Below are 14,090 nucleotides of genomic sequence, written 5' to 3' on the forward strand. Positions count from 1 at the left end.
ATCTCAAACCCTTATGAGAACATCTTGTAATGAACCTGCACAGCAAAAGAGAGGTTTGTGACAGAGGGCCCTCTTCTTAGGGGTAAGTTCCCTTATGGGTGAGATGTCATTTGATTAATTGTAGCCTCTCAAGTTTTATATTATGTTTCATCCCATACTGGAATGCAGCAATGCTTTTTGCATACTCATGCATATACTTATGAACACTTTGTGAATGAAAACTATAATCCTGACTGGTCAAACTATTCTAACTTGTCATATAAAAATTTAGAGATGGCTTCCCAAAATAGTACATGAAGATTGCATTATCTGCCATGCAGAAATAGTAAAAGAATAATGTTAAAGACGAGAAATCTGTAATTCAAATGTGTATTTGTGTTCTGTTGAATGACACAAATATGAGAAGTAACTACCACAGGAATGGTTATCATGCTAAAAAGAGTTTGAGAGCTTCTTCTTTAAAGACAGGACACTGAAAATATTAGAAAAAGCACAATACCTTGATGAGATTAAGACTTGCCATGTATTCTGTCCTATTCCCAAAATTTTCTCACTTTCCTGCTCCCAATTCAATAAACTAAATTACAATTGCTATAGGAGGCTTTTATTCTGAACAAAACCAGTGAAAACACAATTTACACTGAAAGCCCAAGCCAAGTCATGTTGTTGCTGTTGTTACTTGCTGGCTGTTTTAGGTGGGATCCACTCGTGTATCTTCTTGCGAGTAGTGGAGTAAGGCACATACTGCTCAGGAGTGCCACTCACATTGAATTTATGGTTCTCCCAGATAAATTTACGAGCAACTGGTGGATGAGTAGTTGGAGGGTCATCTGTCATTGAGTGCAGCCAGCGATGCCTTAGGAGGAAAAAAGACATATTGTTATTAAGTAACATCACATGATGTCTACCAAGCCTAACTCCTGACTGCCAAGGGTCCTCCTCTGAAGAGACACTAAGTATTCGCTCTGAGAAGTGAAGAAAATAATTTTAATCCAGTGTGAATTTGAATGAGACTACAGGAAACTGATTTTAATTAGTTTCACAAGCATAACTGAAAAGTAACACCTGCCTCCAAGCAATTGAAAGCACACCTAAGTTCAAATTTCCTGTTCTTTTGTATGCTCAGTATTTGGGCAGAGTATGTTGTCACTTGTTTGTAAAGCCTTCACCAGGCTGCAAGGTTAAGGCAGGCACTGCAAATGACAAAACCATAAGGTCTGGTTTTGTTGCCTGGGCTTTTTCTTTGTTAGGTGATGGAAATTTATTTTGTTTTTAGTTACCAGAAGACTATGCTGCAAAACAATTTCAATGCTATTTTCAAAACATACATGAGGCTGGCACTTGGGATACAGATTAACGATGTAAGTACACCTAAAACAAGCACATAAATATTTACTGACTGCACAACACAATGATTAATACCAATCAGTAATAGGATAATTACCAAGTGATTCCAGTGATTAGCCTTTACCTATGAACTAAATGCCAATCTTTCTTTGTGCAAGCAACAATAATGATCAAGCAAAGCATTTTCCCTAACAATTTAGTGAAACACTGAAGCAGGGACAAACTGAATTGATTTCATCCCTTTTCTATTTCAGTGCCTGAAGCAACTTTCAAATATGAATTACATTTCAATTATCTGTCAGTTCACATGTACTTCATACTGTATGTAGTTATGACATAAGTGAGGTTATGACATTTTTTGCAAGCTTACATTTTTTATTGAAGTAGAATTAAGGAGACTTCTGCTAATCAGCTTTTGCAAAGAGCTGACCTAAAAATGCGAAGTCCTGTTTTTTTAGTTCTATTAGAAAACCTAAAAATTGCATCTTCAGCCCTTAGTAACAAATCCAGCACACTTCATTTATACAAAAAACAAAAAACAAAACCATGATAAAAGTGGTGAGAAATAAGACTGACAGGTATATTCTAAATCCAAAGAGCTCTACAGAAGGTTGGTAATCTTTTGAAATTGCTTCTTGACATGTATTAAAAAAAAAAAAAAAGGAAAAAAAATCACAACTTTGGCTATAACTTGAGTAAAAAAATGTCATTTTAAAGTGTCAGCCTAAAGTTCCTTTTCTAGAAGTAAAAAACAAACAAAACCCCCAAACTAAAGCCACATATTGTAGGACTAAGGGCTGCCAGGAAACTGGGTTGAATGTAAAATCAGATGGAACCATAAGGTCGTTTAAAATTAAGAAGTAAAAAAACGTGTTTAGAGGCAAAGAACAGCTTCCTGTGGGAAAAATGATCCACTTTAAAGTTTGAAAGTTATACACATGTATATAATGTTCTTCCTCTTTCCACTCTTCTTTATAAATCTGGTCACATTCAAAGTGTACATTTTGCACTGCTTTTATTAACAAAAAAGATAACGATTTCTGTCTGGAAAAAGGTGGCCCCATAGCACTACTAAACATGATGTGGTCTGGTGATACAGGATCAGGTCTTGCTCAATTTGAACCCTGGTGCTTTAAACCAGCCTCTGAAATGCCCTGGCCACAACACACGAAACTTTCTCAGCTTGGGTGAACCCTCTTGCCCAGTTCACACCTGTCAGAAGAATTCTGAGTACTGCTGTGCTTCACATCACCTCAGGTACCACGTGTCCTCAGACAGTCTGATCAAGGTTGGCAGAAACACTGCAAAAAAGCTAACCTGACAGAGGAGGGATCCTGTGCTCACACCCAACCAGCTCTGCATTGCTAACACAGAAACACAGAGTTTGTGGCATGAGAGAAAGGGCAAAAGAATTACTACTACTACTGACTCAAGGACTGCTTTGCAATATCACTCCATAGGAGCCCCAGCTTTTTAAAACTGCTTACTGGAACACGCTGGCTTTGGCCAGGGTAGAGTTAATCTTCTTTTTAAAAATAAAAACTAAGGCTATTATTGCAATGTGCAAGGGATATTAATAAAGTGAACTTAAATCTTATGTGAGTGTGCTGCTTTGGGCTGGGATAGTTAGTTTTCCTCACAGTGGCTGGTATGGGGTTCTGTTTTGCATTTGTGCTGAACACAGGGTTGATAATACAGAGATGTTTTTGTTATTGCTGAGCAGGGCTTACACAGAGCCAAGGCCTTTTCTGCTTTTTGTACTGCCATGCTGTCAGGGGTGTATGGGACGCTGGGAGGTGACACAGCCAGGACAGGTGACCCCAAATGACCAAAGGAATATTCTGTACCACATGGCATCATGCTCAGTACATAAAGTAAGGGGTAGAAGCAGGTAGAAGGGGATGTTTGGACTGATATTTATCTTTATGCATTATGCATGATGGGGCCTCGCTCTCCTGGAGATGGCTGAACGCCTGCCTACCCATGGGAAGCAGTGAATGAATTCTTATTTTGCTTTGGCTGTGTGCAGCTTCTGCTTTCCCTATTGAGCTGTGCTTATCTCAGCTTTTACCCTTCCAACTCTCTCCACAGTCCCACTGGAGGGAGAGTGGACAAGTGACTGCCTAGGGTTAAACCATGACACAAGCAACTTATAACACACACATGTTCACCTAGTGATGCTTCTAGTAACAGTGGATAAGGATCCTGCACACAAATCCCTATTTAGGCACCTGTCATCATGCCTCAGCATCCTCGTGCTCCCCAAGAGTCACATACACCACCAAGAGAAAAATTTGTCAGACAGAAACCCAGTTACAAAGGCCCTGAAAGACAGGCTGGAGCAAGCACAGCACTAGAACTGTATAAATGCTCAGCTAAAATCAACTATATTCCAAGCCTGTGTAATGTCTGGCACTTCTGTCATTACAAGTGTACTTGTCACACATTCATTCCTTCAAACTTTAGAAAAGTTTCATAGTTATCATTTCATTCATAAATGATAACTATGTTATCATTTAACATAGTTGCTCTGCCTGTCATTTAAACTATTGCCGTGCAGCTTTTTAAGACTAAATCCATAACATCTTTTAAATTACAACATTTTTGAGTAATTAATGTCTTTGGGATTAAGATTTTCTGGATTTCTGTAACATCAACATGAAACCAGGCTCAAATTTAAAGAGATCAGCAAAACCAACTCTTGAATCACATTTTCTCATTGGAAAGTAAAAGTAAAATTACTCACTGACAAGACATGCCAGTACAGTCACAGGTATTAAAAAACATGAAGAGATTTCAAAAGTTTTATACAATCAATCCATTATGAATTTTTCTTATATTTAGGAGTTTTCAGGGCTTTACCTGGTCACAAAAGATTCCCCTTAGAAGCACATGTGACTTACAAAAGCATTTTGGTTTGCTGAGTCTGTTCTCTCAAACAAAAGCTCCCACTTTCCACTTAAAATCTTGAAAACTTTACTTTGGGAAGACCTTCCCCTTGATACCTGCCTAAAAGAATAGCTTGAAGTTCTGAAATCTCAGACTCTATCCCCAGATGCTCAAGAAAAGCTTTTCATGCACTAGACTGAACAGCATGAATAAAGAGATCTGACATCCTGCAGATGGCCAGATTTCTATACAAACTCTGCCTATAAATGCATCATGGGAAAGAAAGGATTCAAAAGCAATTAATGACTGAAAACCCACAAAGATGCAGACAACTTGGACAGAGCACAGAAAAATCAGGAGGATGCAAGCAGCTCTGAAGAGGATGAAGCAGCTTCCTGAATCAGTGAGCAGTCACTAGGAAGCAGACTGAGGCCAGCAAAGCCTTTGCAATTTTTCTTGCATAAATGATTAAAAGACACTGCAAAGCATCTTCAAAGCTCTCAAGACTATGTAGAATTTTTTCCGAAGTTTTAACAAATACTTAAAAGCAAGTAGATTTCAAACTGAAGCTACAAGGAACTGGAGCCAATTATATGATGTACAAGCTGTCAAACAACAACTGATGCTACACAAACTCAGCAGCCACTACCATATGTGCATCTGCAAGGTTCAGGCACAGCCTGCCTCAGCTCACAGTGTTTGCCAACTTGTTAACATCCACTTTTTGCCACAAGTTAACCATACTGCAATGAGACAAGAGAAATGAAGATGTGGGTTCAGGTCACAGGGCAGAGAAGGAAAAAGAGACAACAAATGTGTTTATTTGTTTACACATCAGAGATAACTTTAATTTCTCATGCAAGCTACTACACCATAGTAATGAGATGGAATCCAATTTACCTGAAAACACCAAATTAGCATTTAATTGAGTTAAAAAACCCCATGAATTTATTGTGAAGCTACTAGAATGGTGAAAATTTCCCCATTCCTCTTCCTTTTCAGTTCAAGCTTTCTGTTTTATTTTCCTTAGGCAAACTTGAAAAGCAGCATTTTTAAAGGAGAATTGCACATTTCTTTACATTTTCACTTAAGTCTGAGGTGCTACATTCCTCCCTGCCAGATCAACTAAAGAAGATGCAGACTATTAAACTGAAGGTAAATTTGCAATACTTCACTATATGAAGTAAACACTCCTGGAGCTCCTTCTAAAGATGTCAGATTTGCACCATAAGGAAATAAACCTCAAAGTACAGGACAGACACCACAAATTCACAGGATAGTGCTGGCAAAATGAAGTGTCCCTACAAAAGGAAAAAACTATTCTCAAATTACAGCTCTTCTTTCCCCACGGGATGATACTGAAATAGCAATTTATTTTTAACTAGTGTGTACACTTACACCAGTTGTCAATTTCTTTGTTCAAAGTATTTGGCCAAAATGCAAACCAAAGTACATTACACCAGAAATACACTAAACAAACAGCTTAAACACACAGGCCAGGGATTAGTGATGCTGCAATGGAGACATCCATGAAAGCACTAAACACAGTCCCCACAGGCATTGCTATAAACAGATTTAACTTCCACTGTTTATATGTTCAAAGAGCACACCCGTTCATTGTGTTCAAAAATGGAAGCCCTGAGCTCCTGCAAACAACACTCACTAGTAAGAGACAAAACAAGTATTTGGTTTCTCTCACTGTCTAAAAGTGAAAAAGATTAATTTGTGAAGGAAAAAAAATGGTGCCAAATATCTTGTAAAGCATTACAAGAAGATTAATATTTGTCATTCCCAAGGCAAGTATTTAAGAAATTTTTAAAAAATCTAATTAACTTGTCTACAACAAAGCAGATACCAACACCTGAATTTTGGGGAAAAAAAGAAAAAAAAAAAAAAAAAAAAAGAAAAAGAAAAAAAGAAAACCCAGAGTAAAAAAGAAGTGAAATAACAACTAAGTCCAAATAAACCACAAGCCTACATATTCTAGTGTGGAAATATTTTTAAAAAGCAACAGTCTCGATTCCCTGGAGAGTAGACATATGTCAAAACATCCTGATTTCCTTTAGACTGTACAGTTTCAGTACACCCATTGTCAAAAGAGAACTGAAAATACTCAGTAACTCCTAAAATGGTTTTACAATATGTTATTAGATATAAGGCATTTTTTCTTGCTGCTTTTTCTTTTTCTCTAGTATCTGAGAGAAGGTAAAGGGTAGCATTTTTTCCAATTGTTTCCAGAACTTTTCAACACACCAAAATGCTTTTTTTCCCCAGTTCATCATACATGAGTTTCACTTGATTGTACGTGAACAATATTCACGTTCTACAATCCTGAAGGCACACAACTTACTGCAAGAAGAGGATACAACAACATACCCACAAAACTTCACTGAGCTGAGATAAATTAACTGAATTCCAGAGTAAAAACATCAGGGTTTAGAGGAAGCATCTAGATCACACTCACCTCTAACAGTGATACTTTAAATAATTCCCAGTTGATCGACAGACAACAAACATATATTATCCTATTACACTATGGATTAATAACTCTCTTTGTTAATATAAGTTTAATTTATTTCCAACAAATTTCTGGGTCCAAAATAACCACTCATTACCTGTTGCACAACTTTAGTGTTACACTGACAGCAGCTTGTACAAAATATTGTCAATCTCAATTCAGGAGTCCATGCCATGTTAAAAATTTAAGGCAGTATAGAACCAGGTTAAATTTTTTAATAAGTCTTAAAAGATAGCATTAATTCCTAGTCAAAATATTTCTATTTTTAAAGATGTCTCTAAGCTGTATGGAAATACACATCAGTGATTTAGATGTATCACAAGGCTAAGATTTCTATGTAAGAATAAACATTTATCATGGGACTTACAAATTTGCCAGCAAGAAATACCATCCCCTCCCCAAAAAGCCCCAAATCTACAAACCTGACTGGTACTGCACAACTAAGTTTCATGACAAAAATACCTTAGAACACAAGACTGTTTACATTTTGTGCCTCATTACACTTACCAGTCTTGAAAATAGTGAAATCTTTGCGCTTCTTTTAAAGGATTTTTTTCCACATTGATAGGAAAACAAGGTTTTCTACCTCATTAATTTCTGTGAAGCACACAAACTACTTTAACCCTCGAAACATCACTTTGATTCTCAGGAAGAAACTCTCTACTGAGGTTTGTAAAGAGGCAACAAATATCCCATAAATACAAGCAAAGGAAAAACCAAAATAAAATCCAAAACCTGTGTAAAACAAAATTTGTGCCTCAAAATAAAGAAAATCTTAAAACCCAGCACAGTCTAATAGGAGTTAACAACCAGAACCAAACAACAGTTATACTGAGAGCAAGGCACTGGTGTTTGAGATTCTAACATCACTTCCACAAACAATGCCATTCAGGTCTTACCAGATAAGACAGAAAAAAGCATTAACTACATTGAACATAATGTAAGGATGGAAGAGCTTGAAACAAAATTGACCACGTAGAGAGTCTACCCACACAGTCCTCACATGTTCCACTGATAGACACAATTTAGGAGATTTTATAATCAATCCCATCCTTGGCACAAAACATTTGTCACAGGAGTAATAAAAACCAGTGTTTGCTCAGTCTACCCAGACACTTCTCTTCTGATGTCACCTTTTGCTGCTTTGTGGCTGCAGAAAGCCACTAACACCAAACATGGTGTGAGTTTTCTAGGAAAACAAAAAAAGGGTAAACAGCTGTGGCCATACACCTTCTGGAACTCAAGGTTACACAGAATTATTACTGAAATGCTGAAGAGAAAATAAAACCTCAGTAAAAAATATAGTCAAGTAGCAGTCAACATATGGAGCATCCTGGCATTTCAATGTTTACTACCACATCAATCTATATAAATTGAAACAATCATGCTATTAGTGGCTGTGGGTTAAGAAATGTTGTTCCACCATTGCCATATGTTCCTTAGGTTCTTGCTTATGATGGAAATAACAAATATTTTACTTCTAGTGGCCCAAGGCTTTGCCAAACCATTAACAGGAAATCACAAGTAATAAAGCAAATTAGAAGACTGTCTTGACCTGCTCAATCTGGCTGGTAAAATGCTTTTCTCAATCCAAAAAGCAGTGAGTGTCTCTACCAGGACAGTGAGCAATGAACATGAATGCAGTTCAACATTAGAAGTGACAAGTCTGAAATCTTCTGGTCATAAACAAGACAGCTAAGATCATGAAAACTTCTTTTTTTTAAATTTTCTGCTTTGTAAGATAAGAAAATATAAGGCAATTACACAATTGGTATCTGTCCACATTATTAAGCTAAATAGTTTACCATTCAGGGGGCACCATGCTTCCATCAACTTCCCAAAAGGTATTTTTGCCATTCATTTCCTCAGTATATACAACCCATCTGTGCCGACCTTAAGTAAACAAACAGAAATATCATATTAGCTCAAAAAAATAAATTGTTTCCTTATAAAGGACAGAATTCAGGAAAACCAAGAAAAAACATTTTGAGTGATAGTATCTACCATAATGGGCACTTATTTTTAAGCCAGCAGAGTCTTTATTTTTCTAAGTCTTCCGTATTTCCACTGTTACTGTAGTTTTAGATGACTGAATCTAATGCTCTCACAAGGTAGCAAATATTGGCTATTGTAAAAATAATGGGAAATAGGAACTTGCAACATTTTTTTTGTAAGCAGAGAAACAGTTGGGGTTTTTTTTTCCTCCATTATGAGGAGTCTTTTCAAAAAGGACATTGCCACTGATAACCTAAGACTAAACTAAATTTCAGCTACACAAAACTACCAAGCAATGTTAACCAGCAAGTGCTTTCCCTGGTTAACTCCAGGTTAACCTACAGTCAGCAGGTAGCATGGCCTGACCAGTGTGTCAATTGCCTATGTGTCACCTGTGTTGCCTCTTTAAGTACAATAGAAGCTTGATTTAAAATCCCATTAGTTAAGATAACAGTAAGGTTAAGCCTGTGCTCCTTGCCCTGAAGTGATCATATAAGTGATAAAGCTGTGAGGCAGTTTTAAATGTAGTTCTTCTTCTTTCCCCATCTGTTAAACTAGCAGCCTTTAGGTCAAGGACTAAATTCAACTCTCAATCACATTATCATATAGCTTTACCTACAAGGAGACCATATGACTGGCTCATATTTATACCATATTCATTGTTTCAGACTGTGTTTGCAAATGAATTGAGGGATGCAACAGAGAAACAGAAGCTGTCAAAGCATTTCTGTAAGTCCAAGACACACAAAGACAAGTGCAGGGAAGTCAGGCAGGCAGCAAGCTTTATTTCACTAGCAGAAAGCACACAAACCGTGTGGGAGCTGCACAGTTGGTTGGGAGGTGTTCACATTAGCACACGTACCAAAGAAGTTTCTTTTGTCTTCATAGTATTTGTTGCCATATTTGTCAATTCCTATCAGATTACCAGTCTTCAAATCATTGACCCTGTGAATTATCAAAATAACAATTTCAGTTGGTGTCCTGTCAAAATGAAATTGTGACAGAGGTTTCTTAAGGGTTGGTAAAAATCTGTATACATGCATGCAAAGATACTTTTATAAAAAACTATTCAGGCTTATGGAATGCAACACAATTACCAATTCCTGCAACTAATGTGCACCCCACTGACAGGATGATAAAAGCCATACAAAAAGGCTTTCAGGGACTCTTACTGATTTAATAGCTCATTATAGCAGAAGATAAAGCAACTCTACAATGCAGCAATTTAACACCCACAAAACCTTAAATACTGTGGGAGTCCCAGAGGCACATGTTAATCCACTTAGTAGGAAATGTTACCATCCTTCTGAACTATGAGTAGCTACTATTTCAGCCTGAATTGCCATTGGAAGTGGTTAGCACTGAAGCAGCCCAAGAGACCTCACATGTCTATGTGGGCAGTAACCTCCAAGAGAGGAATAGTAATATTTTAGGCCACTGCAGCTAAGGAAATACATGCTAAACCCTAAACTATAATTGTTATTGTCTTGCTTTTGTATAATTGTGAAAGTTCCATACATTCACCCTGCAACTCTGTGAGATTTACATAGACCCAGATAAGGTGTATGAGATTCAACTCTTCATACAGAACATATATTAACATTATCACAGAAATCAATAATTAAACTGAGCCTACGATTTAAATTCTAGTGATAAAACCTTAAAACTAACCTAAGTGCTCTTCTCCCTCTGTATCTGCAATTTTGCTTTTCTTTTAACTGACATTCCAGTAATTTATCCCAGGCCGAATTATATAGGCAAAAGTTTCCTCTCAAAGGTTTTAGCTGTTTGCAGTATTATGCACACTCTCAAATCAATCCCAAGTGAGAGGAGGAATGTGCCCAGATGAAATTTTTGTCTTTTCTCCCAGGGTGCATGAAAGTGACAATCATTCCAGCAGGTACTCATTTTAAATCTCTGTGGTGGCAGGCAGAGAGATCCTCTGACACATCTTTCCTCTATCAAAGAAACATTCAAACATCTCTGGTTCAGCTATACAAGCCTGAGTTCCCAGCTTCAGAAAAAGAAGTCATTCCACTGCTGATCTCCCTTCTTCCCCTCCCTTTCTTTCAACTGTTCTTATGCCCTTGTCCTGACTATGTGCCCTGAATACCAATATCAGACACTAAGAAGTATTTATGGCTTCCCAAGAATATTTTCCAGCCAATTTCACTGAATTTTAAATAAGGATAATGTTTCCAGCCACAAAGGCTCTTAATAATTTGACTTTATAGCATTTACATCTTCTGCAGCTGCCTCCATGGAAAACATAAAGAGAAAAGCTCAGAAATTCAGAGAAAGTCTCCTGACTTGGGTAAATATTTTTTTTCCAGTTACCAGTGATTATTTCTTAAAACCAACCCTTTCAAGAAAGAACACCTTGATAACTCTTCTTTTAAACACCAAGCCTATTCTTTGAGCTGGGATGGATGATTTAATGGCTGGAATGGTGAGCAGGAGACAGCAGCTGTTTGTGGTTGGTGTGGTCATGAGGACTGGCTGTGATTCCCCACCTAGCACACCTAACTTCAGTCTTCTGAAGGAAAAAAAGAACACCACTGCCTCCAGTCTTGCCTGTTCTCTTTTCCTGCGTGGTAGAAAGCTGTCAACACAGCCTGTGATCTTAGACTCACAAAAGATGTCTGAGGACATCCATTAAGCTGTGCTTAGGAGGAGGCACTCTGATGATACCTAATACTCAAACTCTTCCACACTTTTATTTCCCCAGCTTTCTTCTTGAGAACTGTCAGAGTAATAGCTACAGCCTAAGAAGGAAAACAAAGTGGAGGAAGCAACCTGGGGCAGGAAGGGGGGTAGGTGTGTGACAGAAATTAGTAATTATAACAGCAGTAAAGTGCTAAAATACATGGGAAACCACATATTGTCTTACTGCTCCACAAGAACAAAAGCCACTATATGAAAATACTGATGAGGCCTGATCAGCACCTGTGTAAAACCCTATGTTTAACTCTTCAAAACAGATCAATTTAAGCCACAAGAAGTAACAGAAAAAGGGCCATCATTATGTGTGTGAGGGGGAAAAGAAGCCTTCAAGAAGTCTCAGAAAGCTCGGCTTGTTCGTGCCAACATAAGAAACCCCTTGATATATGGCAGGCAATTTTACATTTGCAAATCACCTCTATCCCATATTCCTGACTTCCCAATATTGATTAAAAAAAAAGGTTTTTTACTATGTGGTCAGTCCTAAAATATCTACTGGATATGTTCTAATACCTTCCCAGGACTAACTATAAAGATAACACAGGCTACTGACACTGCTGAATTTGGATCACATACTATTTAGTCTTCAACCACACATTTCATCAAGGATCTGAATGAAAAAAGAGTAACTTTGTAAACCTGCAGCTTCTATTTGGGACTAGTTTCAAGCATGCTGTATCACAGTTTAAAATACTTGTCACAAGAAAGAGATGAGATGTGAGTGAGGGAAAAAAAACAGGAGAAAGTTTAAGGTGGACAAGTGCAAGGTTATGTAGTTGGGGAAGAAAGTACTCAGATATGAATGGAAACAAAGGCTGCAACTTATTTTGCACAAAATGCCCCTGGGGCTGGAGGGCATCCAAAGCTGAGCATAGGTCAGCAGCGACAATCCACTGCCAAAGAGCAGATGCGATCTGCAGTTTGAAGTGAATTAATAGAAACAGAGCCAGTAAGGCAGATAAAGTAATTCTCTTGCTTTACAGCACGGGATTTCAGCAGATGCACGGCTTTCAGATTTGTGCAGTTCCAGAAAGCCGCTGCCAGCCTGAGGTGACCCAGGGCAAAGAGCAGGATAAGTGCACACAGAAGCGCCGAGTGCCGCTACAGCAGAGACACGGCTGTGGCAACAGGACTGCGGACACCCGGCGGGGCAGCACCGACAGCTCAGCATCCAGGAACGCTCCAAGGAGCCTCAGGGAGAGAAAAGAGCCGCGGGGCCTGCCCGGGGCCCGCTCTGCGGCAGCACCCGCTGCCGACCGGGACACGGCGCCGCGGAGCGCAGGGCACTCGGAGCGCCTCCCGAGCCCGGCCCGGCTGAGGCGGCGCCCCTCACCCCGCCCGCCCCCGCCCTCAAGGTGACCCCGCGGGCGGCGGTGGCGCAGCGGGGAGGCCGCGCCGCCCGCGCCGGTGCCGCTGCCGCGTTACCTCAGCAGCTGCAGGACGGCGCCGCGGACGCCGCCGTGGCCGCCGAGGTGTTTCATCGCCCGCCTCAGCACCTGCAGGTACTCCGCCATGTTGGGGCGGGCCCCGGCTGGCACCGCCCCGCCTCCCGGCCGCCCCGGTGAGAGCGGCCGACCGGAACCGGAACCGGAACCCGGCACCGGCGGCGAGCGCCGCCCGCGGGGCTGCGGTGCGGCCGCTGGGGGGCGACACTGCGGCTCGGCTGCCCGCGTGCGCCACGGTCCCGATCCACGGAGCGATTCCCTACTGCTGGCACGGGACGGTCAGCAACATGCAGTGAACCCCAGACAGGGAGAAAAGCCTCTTTGTAACAGAAATGGCAACTGGCAGCCCCGTACTTGGTGAGAAAAGTTCCCAAGGCTGCGCAGGAAGGAGCCCAGGACTGCCCGGATCAGGAATCAGGGCAGGGACATCTCGCCCGTGCAGACCGCGGGTCTGTCACTGTCGCATTTGGGGTTTTGGGAAGGGACAAAGCAGGAGTTGGAGCGTGAACAATTAAGTAGGTAGTGCTCAGCTTTAAAGGAAAATGAAACCTGTGTCAGTCAAGTTCGCAATGTGGAAATATATCCATTTCAATGTAAAGTCTAGTGGTCTGAGTTTCCACCCAAATTTTTTTAGTTTTAACACAAGTGGTTTTGTTTTCAAACACAAAACATAGACCCTGCTGGTTCTGTGCTCTGTGCCCAAACGACAGCATCTCTTCTGCAACAAGTCTTAGGCTTCAGCATATTTGCAGCAGGTTATTTGCATTTTCACAGTCCAAAGTCTTAGAAAATTTATTAAATATATTAAAATTTGGCCAGCTAAGTGTACAGAAGCAGGTATAAAAACAGGGAGGAAAACTTACAGTCAGCATTCACTAATTGTCTTTAACTTCATCCACAGAAACCATTATTTTGATACAAAGTACAGATGATGGAGTGTAAAATATTAAAGAAGTGTGGTTTAAATTAGGAAGTCAATTTTGGAAACATCGTATAGGTTCAATGCTTATGCCAGTTTCTAAGCCTATTCCTGGCTAATTTAACTGAGATAATTTTCATTGACTGCAAGTATAACTTCAAGAGCAGTTCCTCTGCTGGCAGTGAAATAATATAGTTGTTTGTTGTGGGTTTTTCCCCTCAGGAGTTAAAATTATCTGGATCACTTCACTGATCCA

General features: G+C 39.8%; 1 protein-coding gene across 1 annotated transcript; it reads right to left on the bottom strand.

Annotated features, from left to right (window-relative positions):
• Positions 1 to 588: 588 nt before the first annotated feature.
• On the bottom strand, positions 589 to 13,026 carry NDUFA12 (NADH:ubiquinone oxidoreductase subunit A12). Its single transcript, XM_079303031.1, has 4 exons — positions 12,896 to 13,026; positions 9,612 to 9,694; positions 8,560 to 8,647; positions 589 to 856 (listed from the first exon to the last, which is right to left on the bottom strand). The coding sequence occupies exons 1-4, from the start codon at positions 12,982 to 12,984 to the stop codon at positions 676 to 678; spliced, it is 441 nt and encodes a 146-aa protein (XP_079159157.1). The 5' UTR covers positions 12,985 to 13,026; the 3' UTR covers positions 589 to 675.
• Between the last annotated feature and the right edge of the window lie 1,064 nt (positions 13,027 to 14,090).

The sequence above is a fragment of the Erithacus rubecula genome (genome assembly GCF_903797595.1).
Source record: "Erithacus rubecula genome assembly, chromosome: 4".
NCBI classification, from domain to species: domain Eukaryota; kingdom Metazoa; phylum Chordata; class Aves; order Passeriformes; family Muscicapidae; genus Erithacus; species Erithacus rubecula.

What these genes read in the sequence shown, in the direction of transcription:
- NDUFA12 (XM_079303031.1), bottom strand. Translation starts at nt 12,984, where the DNA reads ATGGCGGAGTACCTGCAGGTGCTGAGGCGGGCGATGAAACACCTCGGC. An exon ending in AGACAAAAGAAACTTCTTTG is followed by an intron (nt 8,648 to 9,611) that starts GTACGTGTGCTA and finishes TGTTTACTTAAG; the next exon opens with GTCGGCACAGATGGGTTGTA. An exon ending in AGCATGGTGCCCCCTGAATG is followed by an intron (nt 857 to 8,559) that starts GTAAACTATTTA and finishes TTTCCTCCTAAG; the next exon opens with GCATCGCTGGCTGCACTCAA.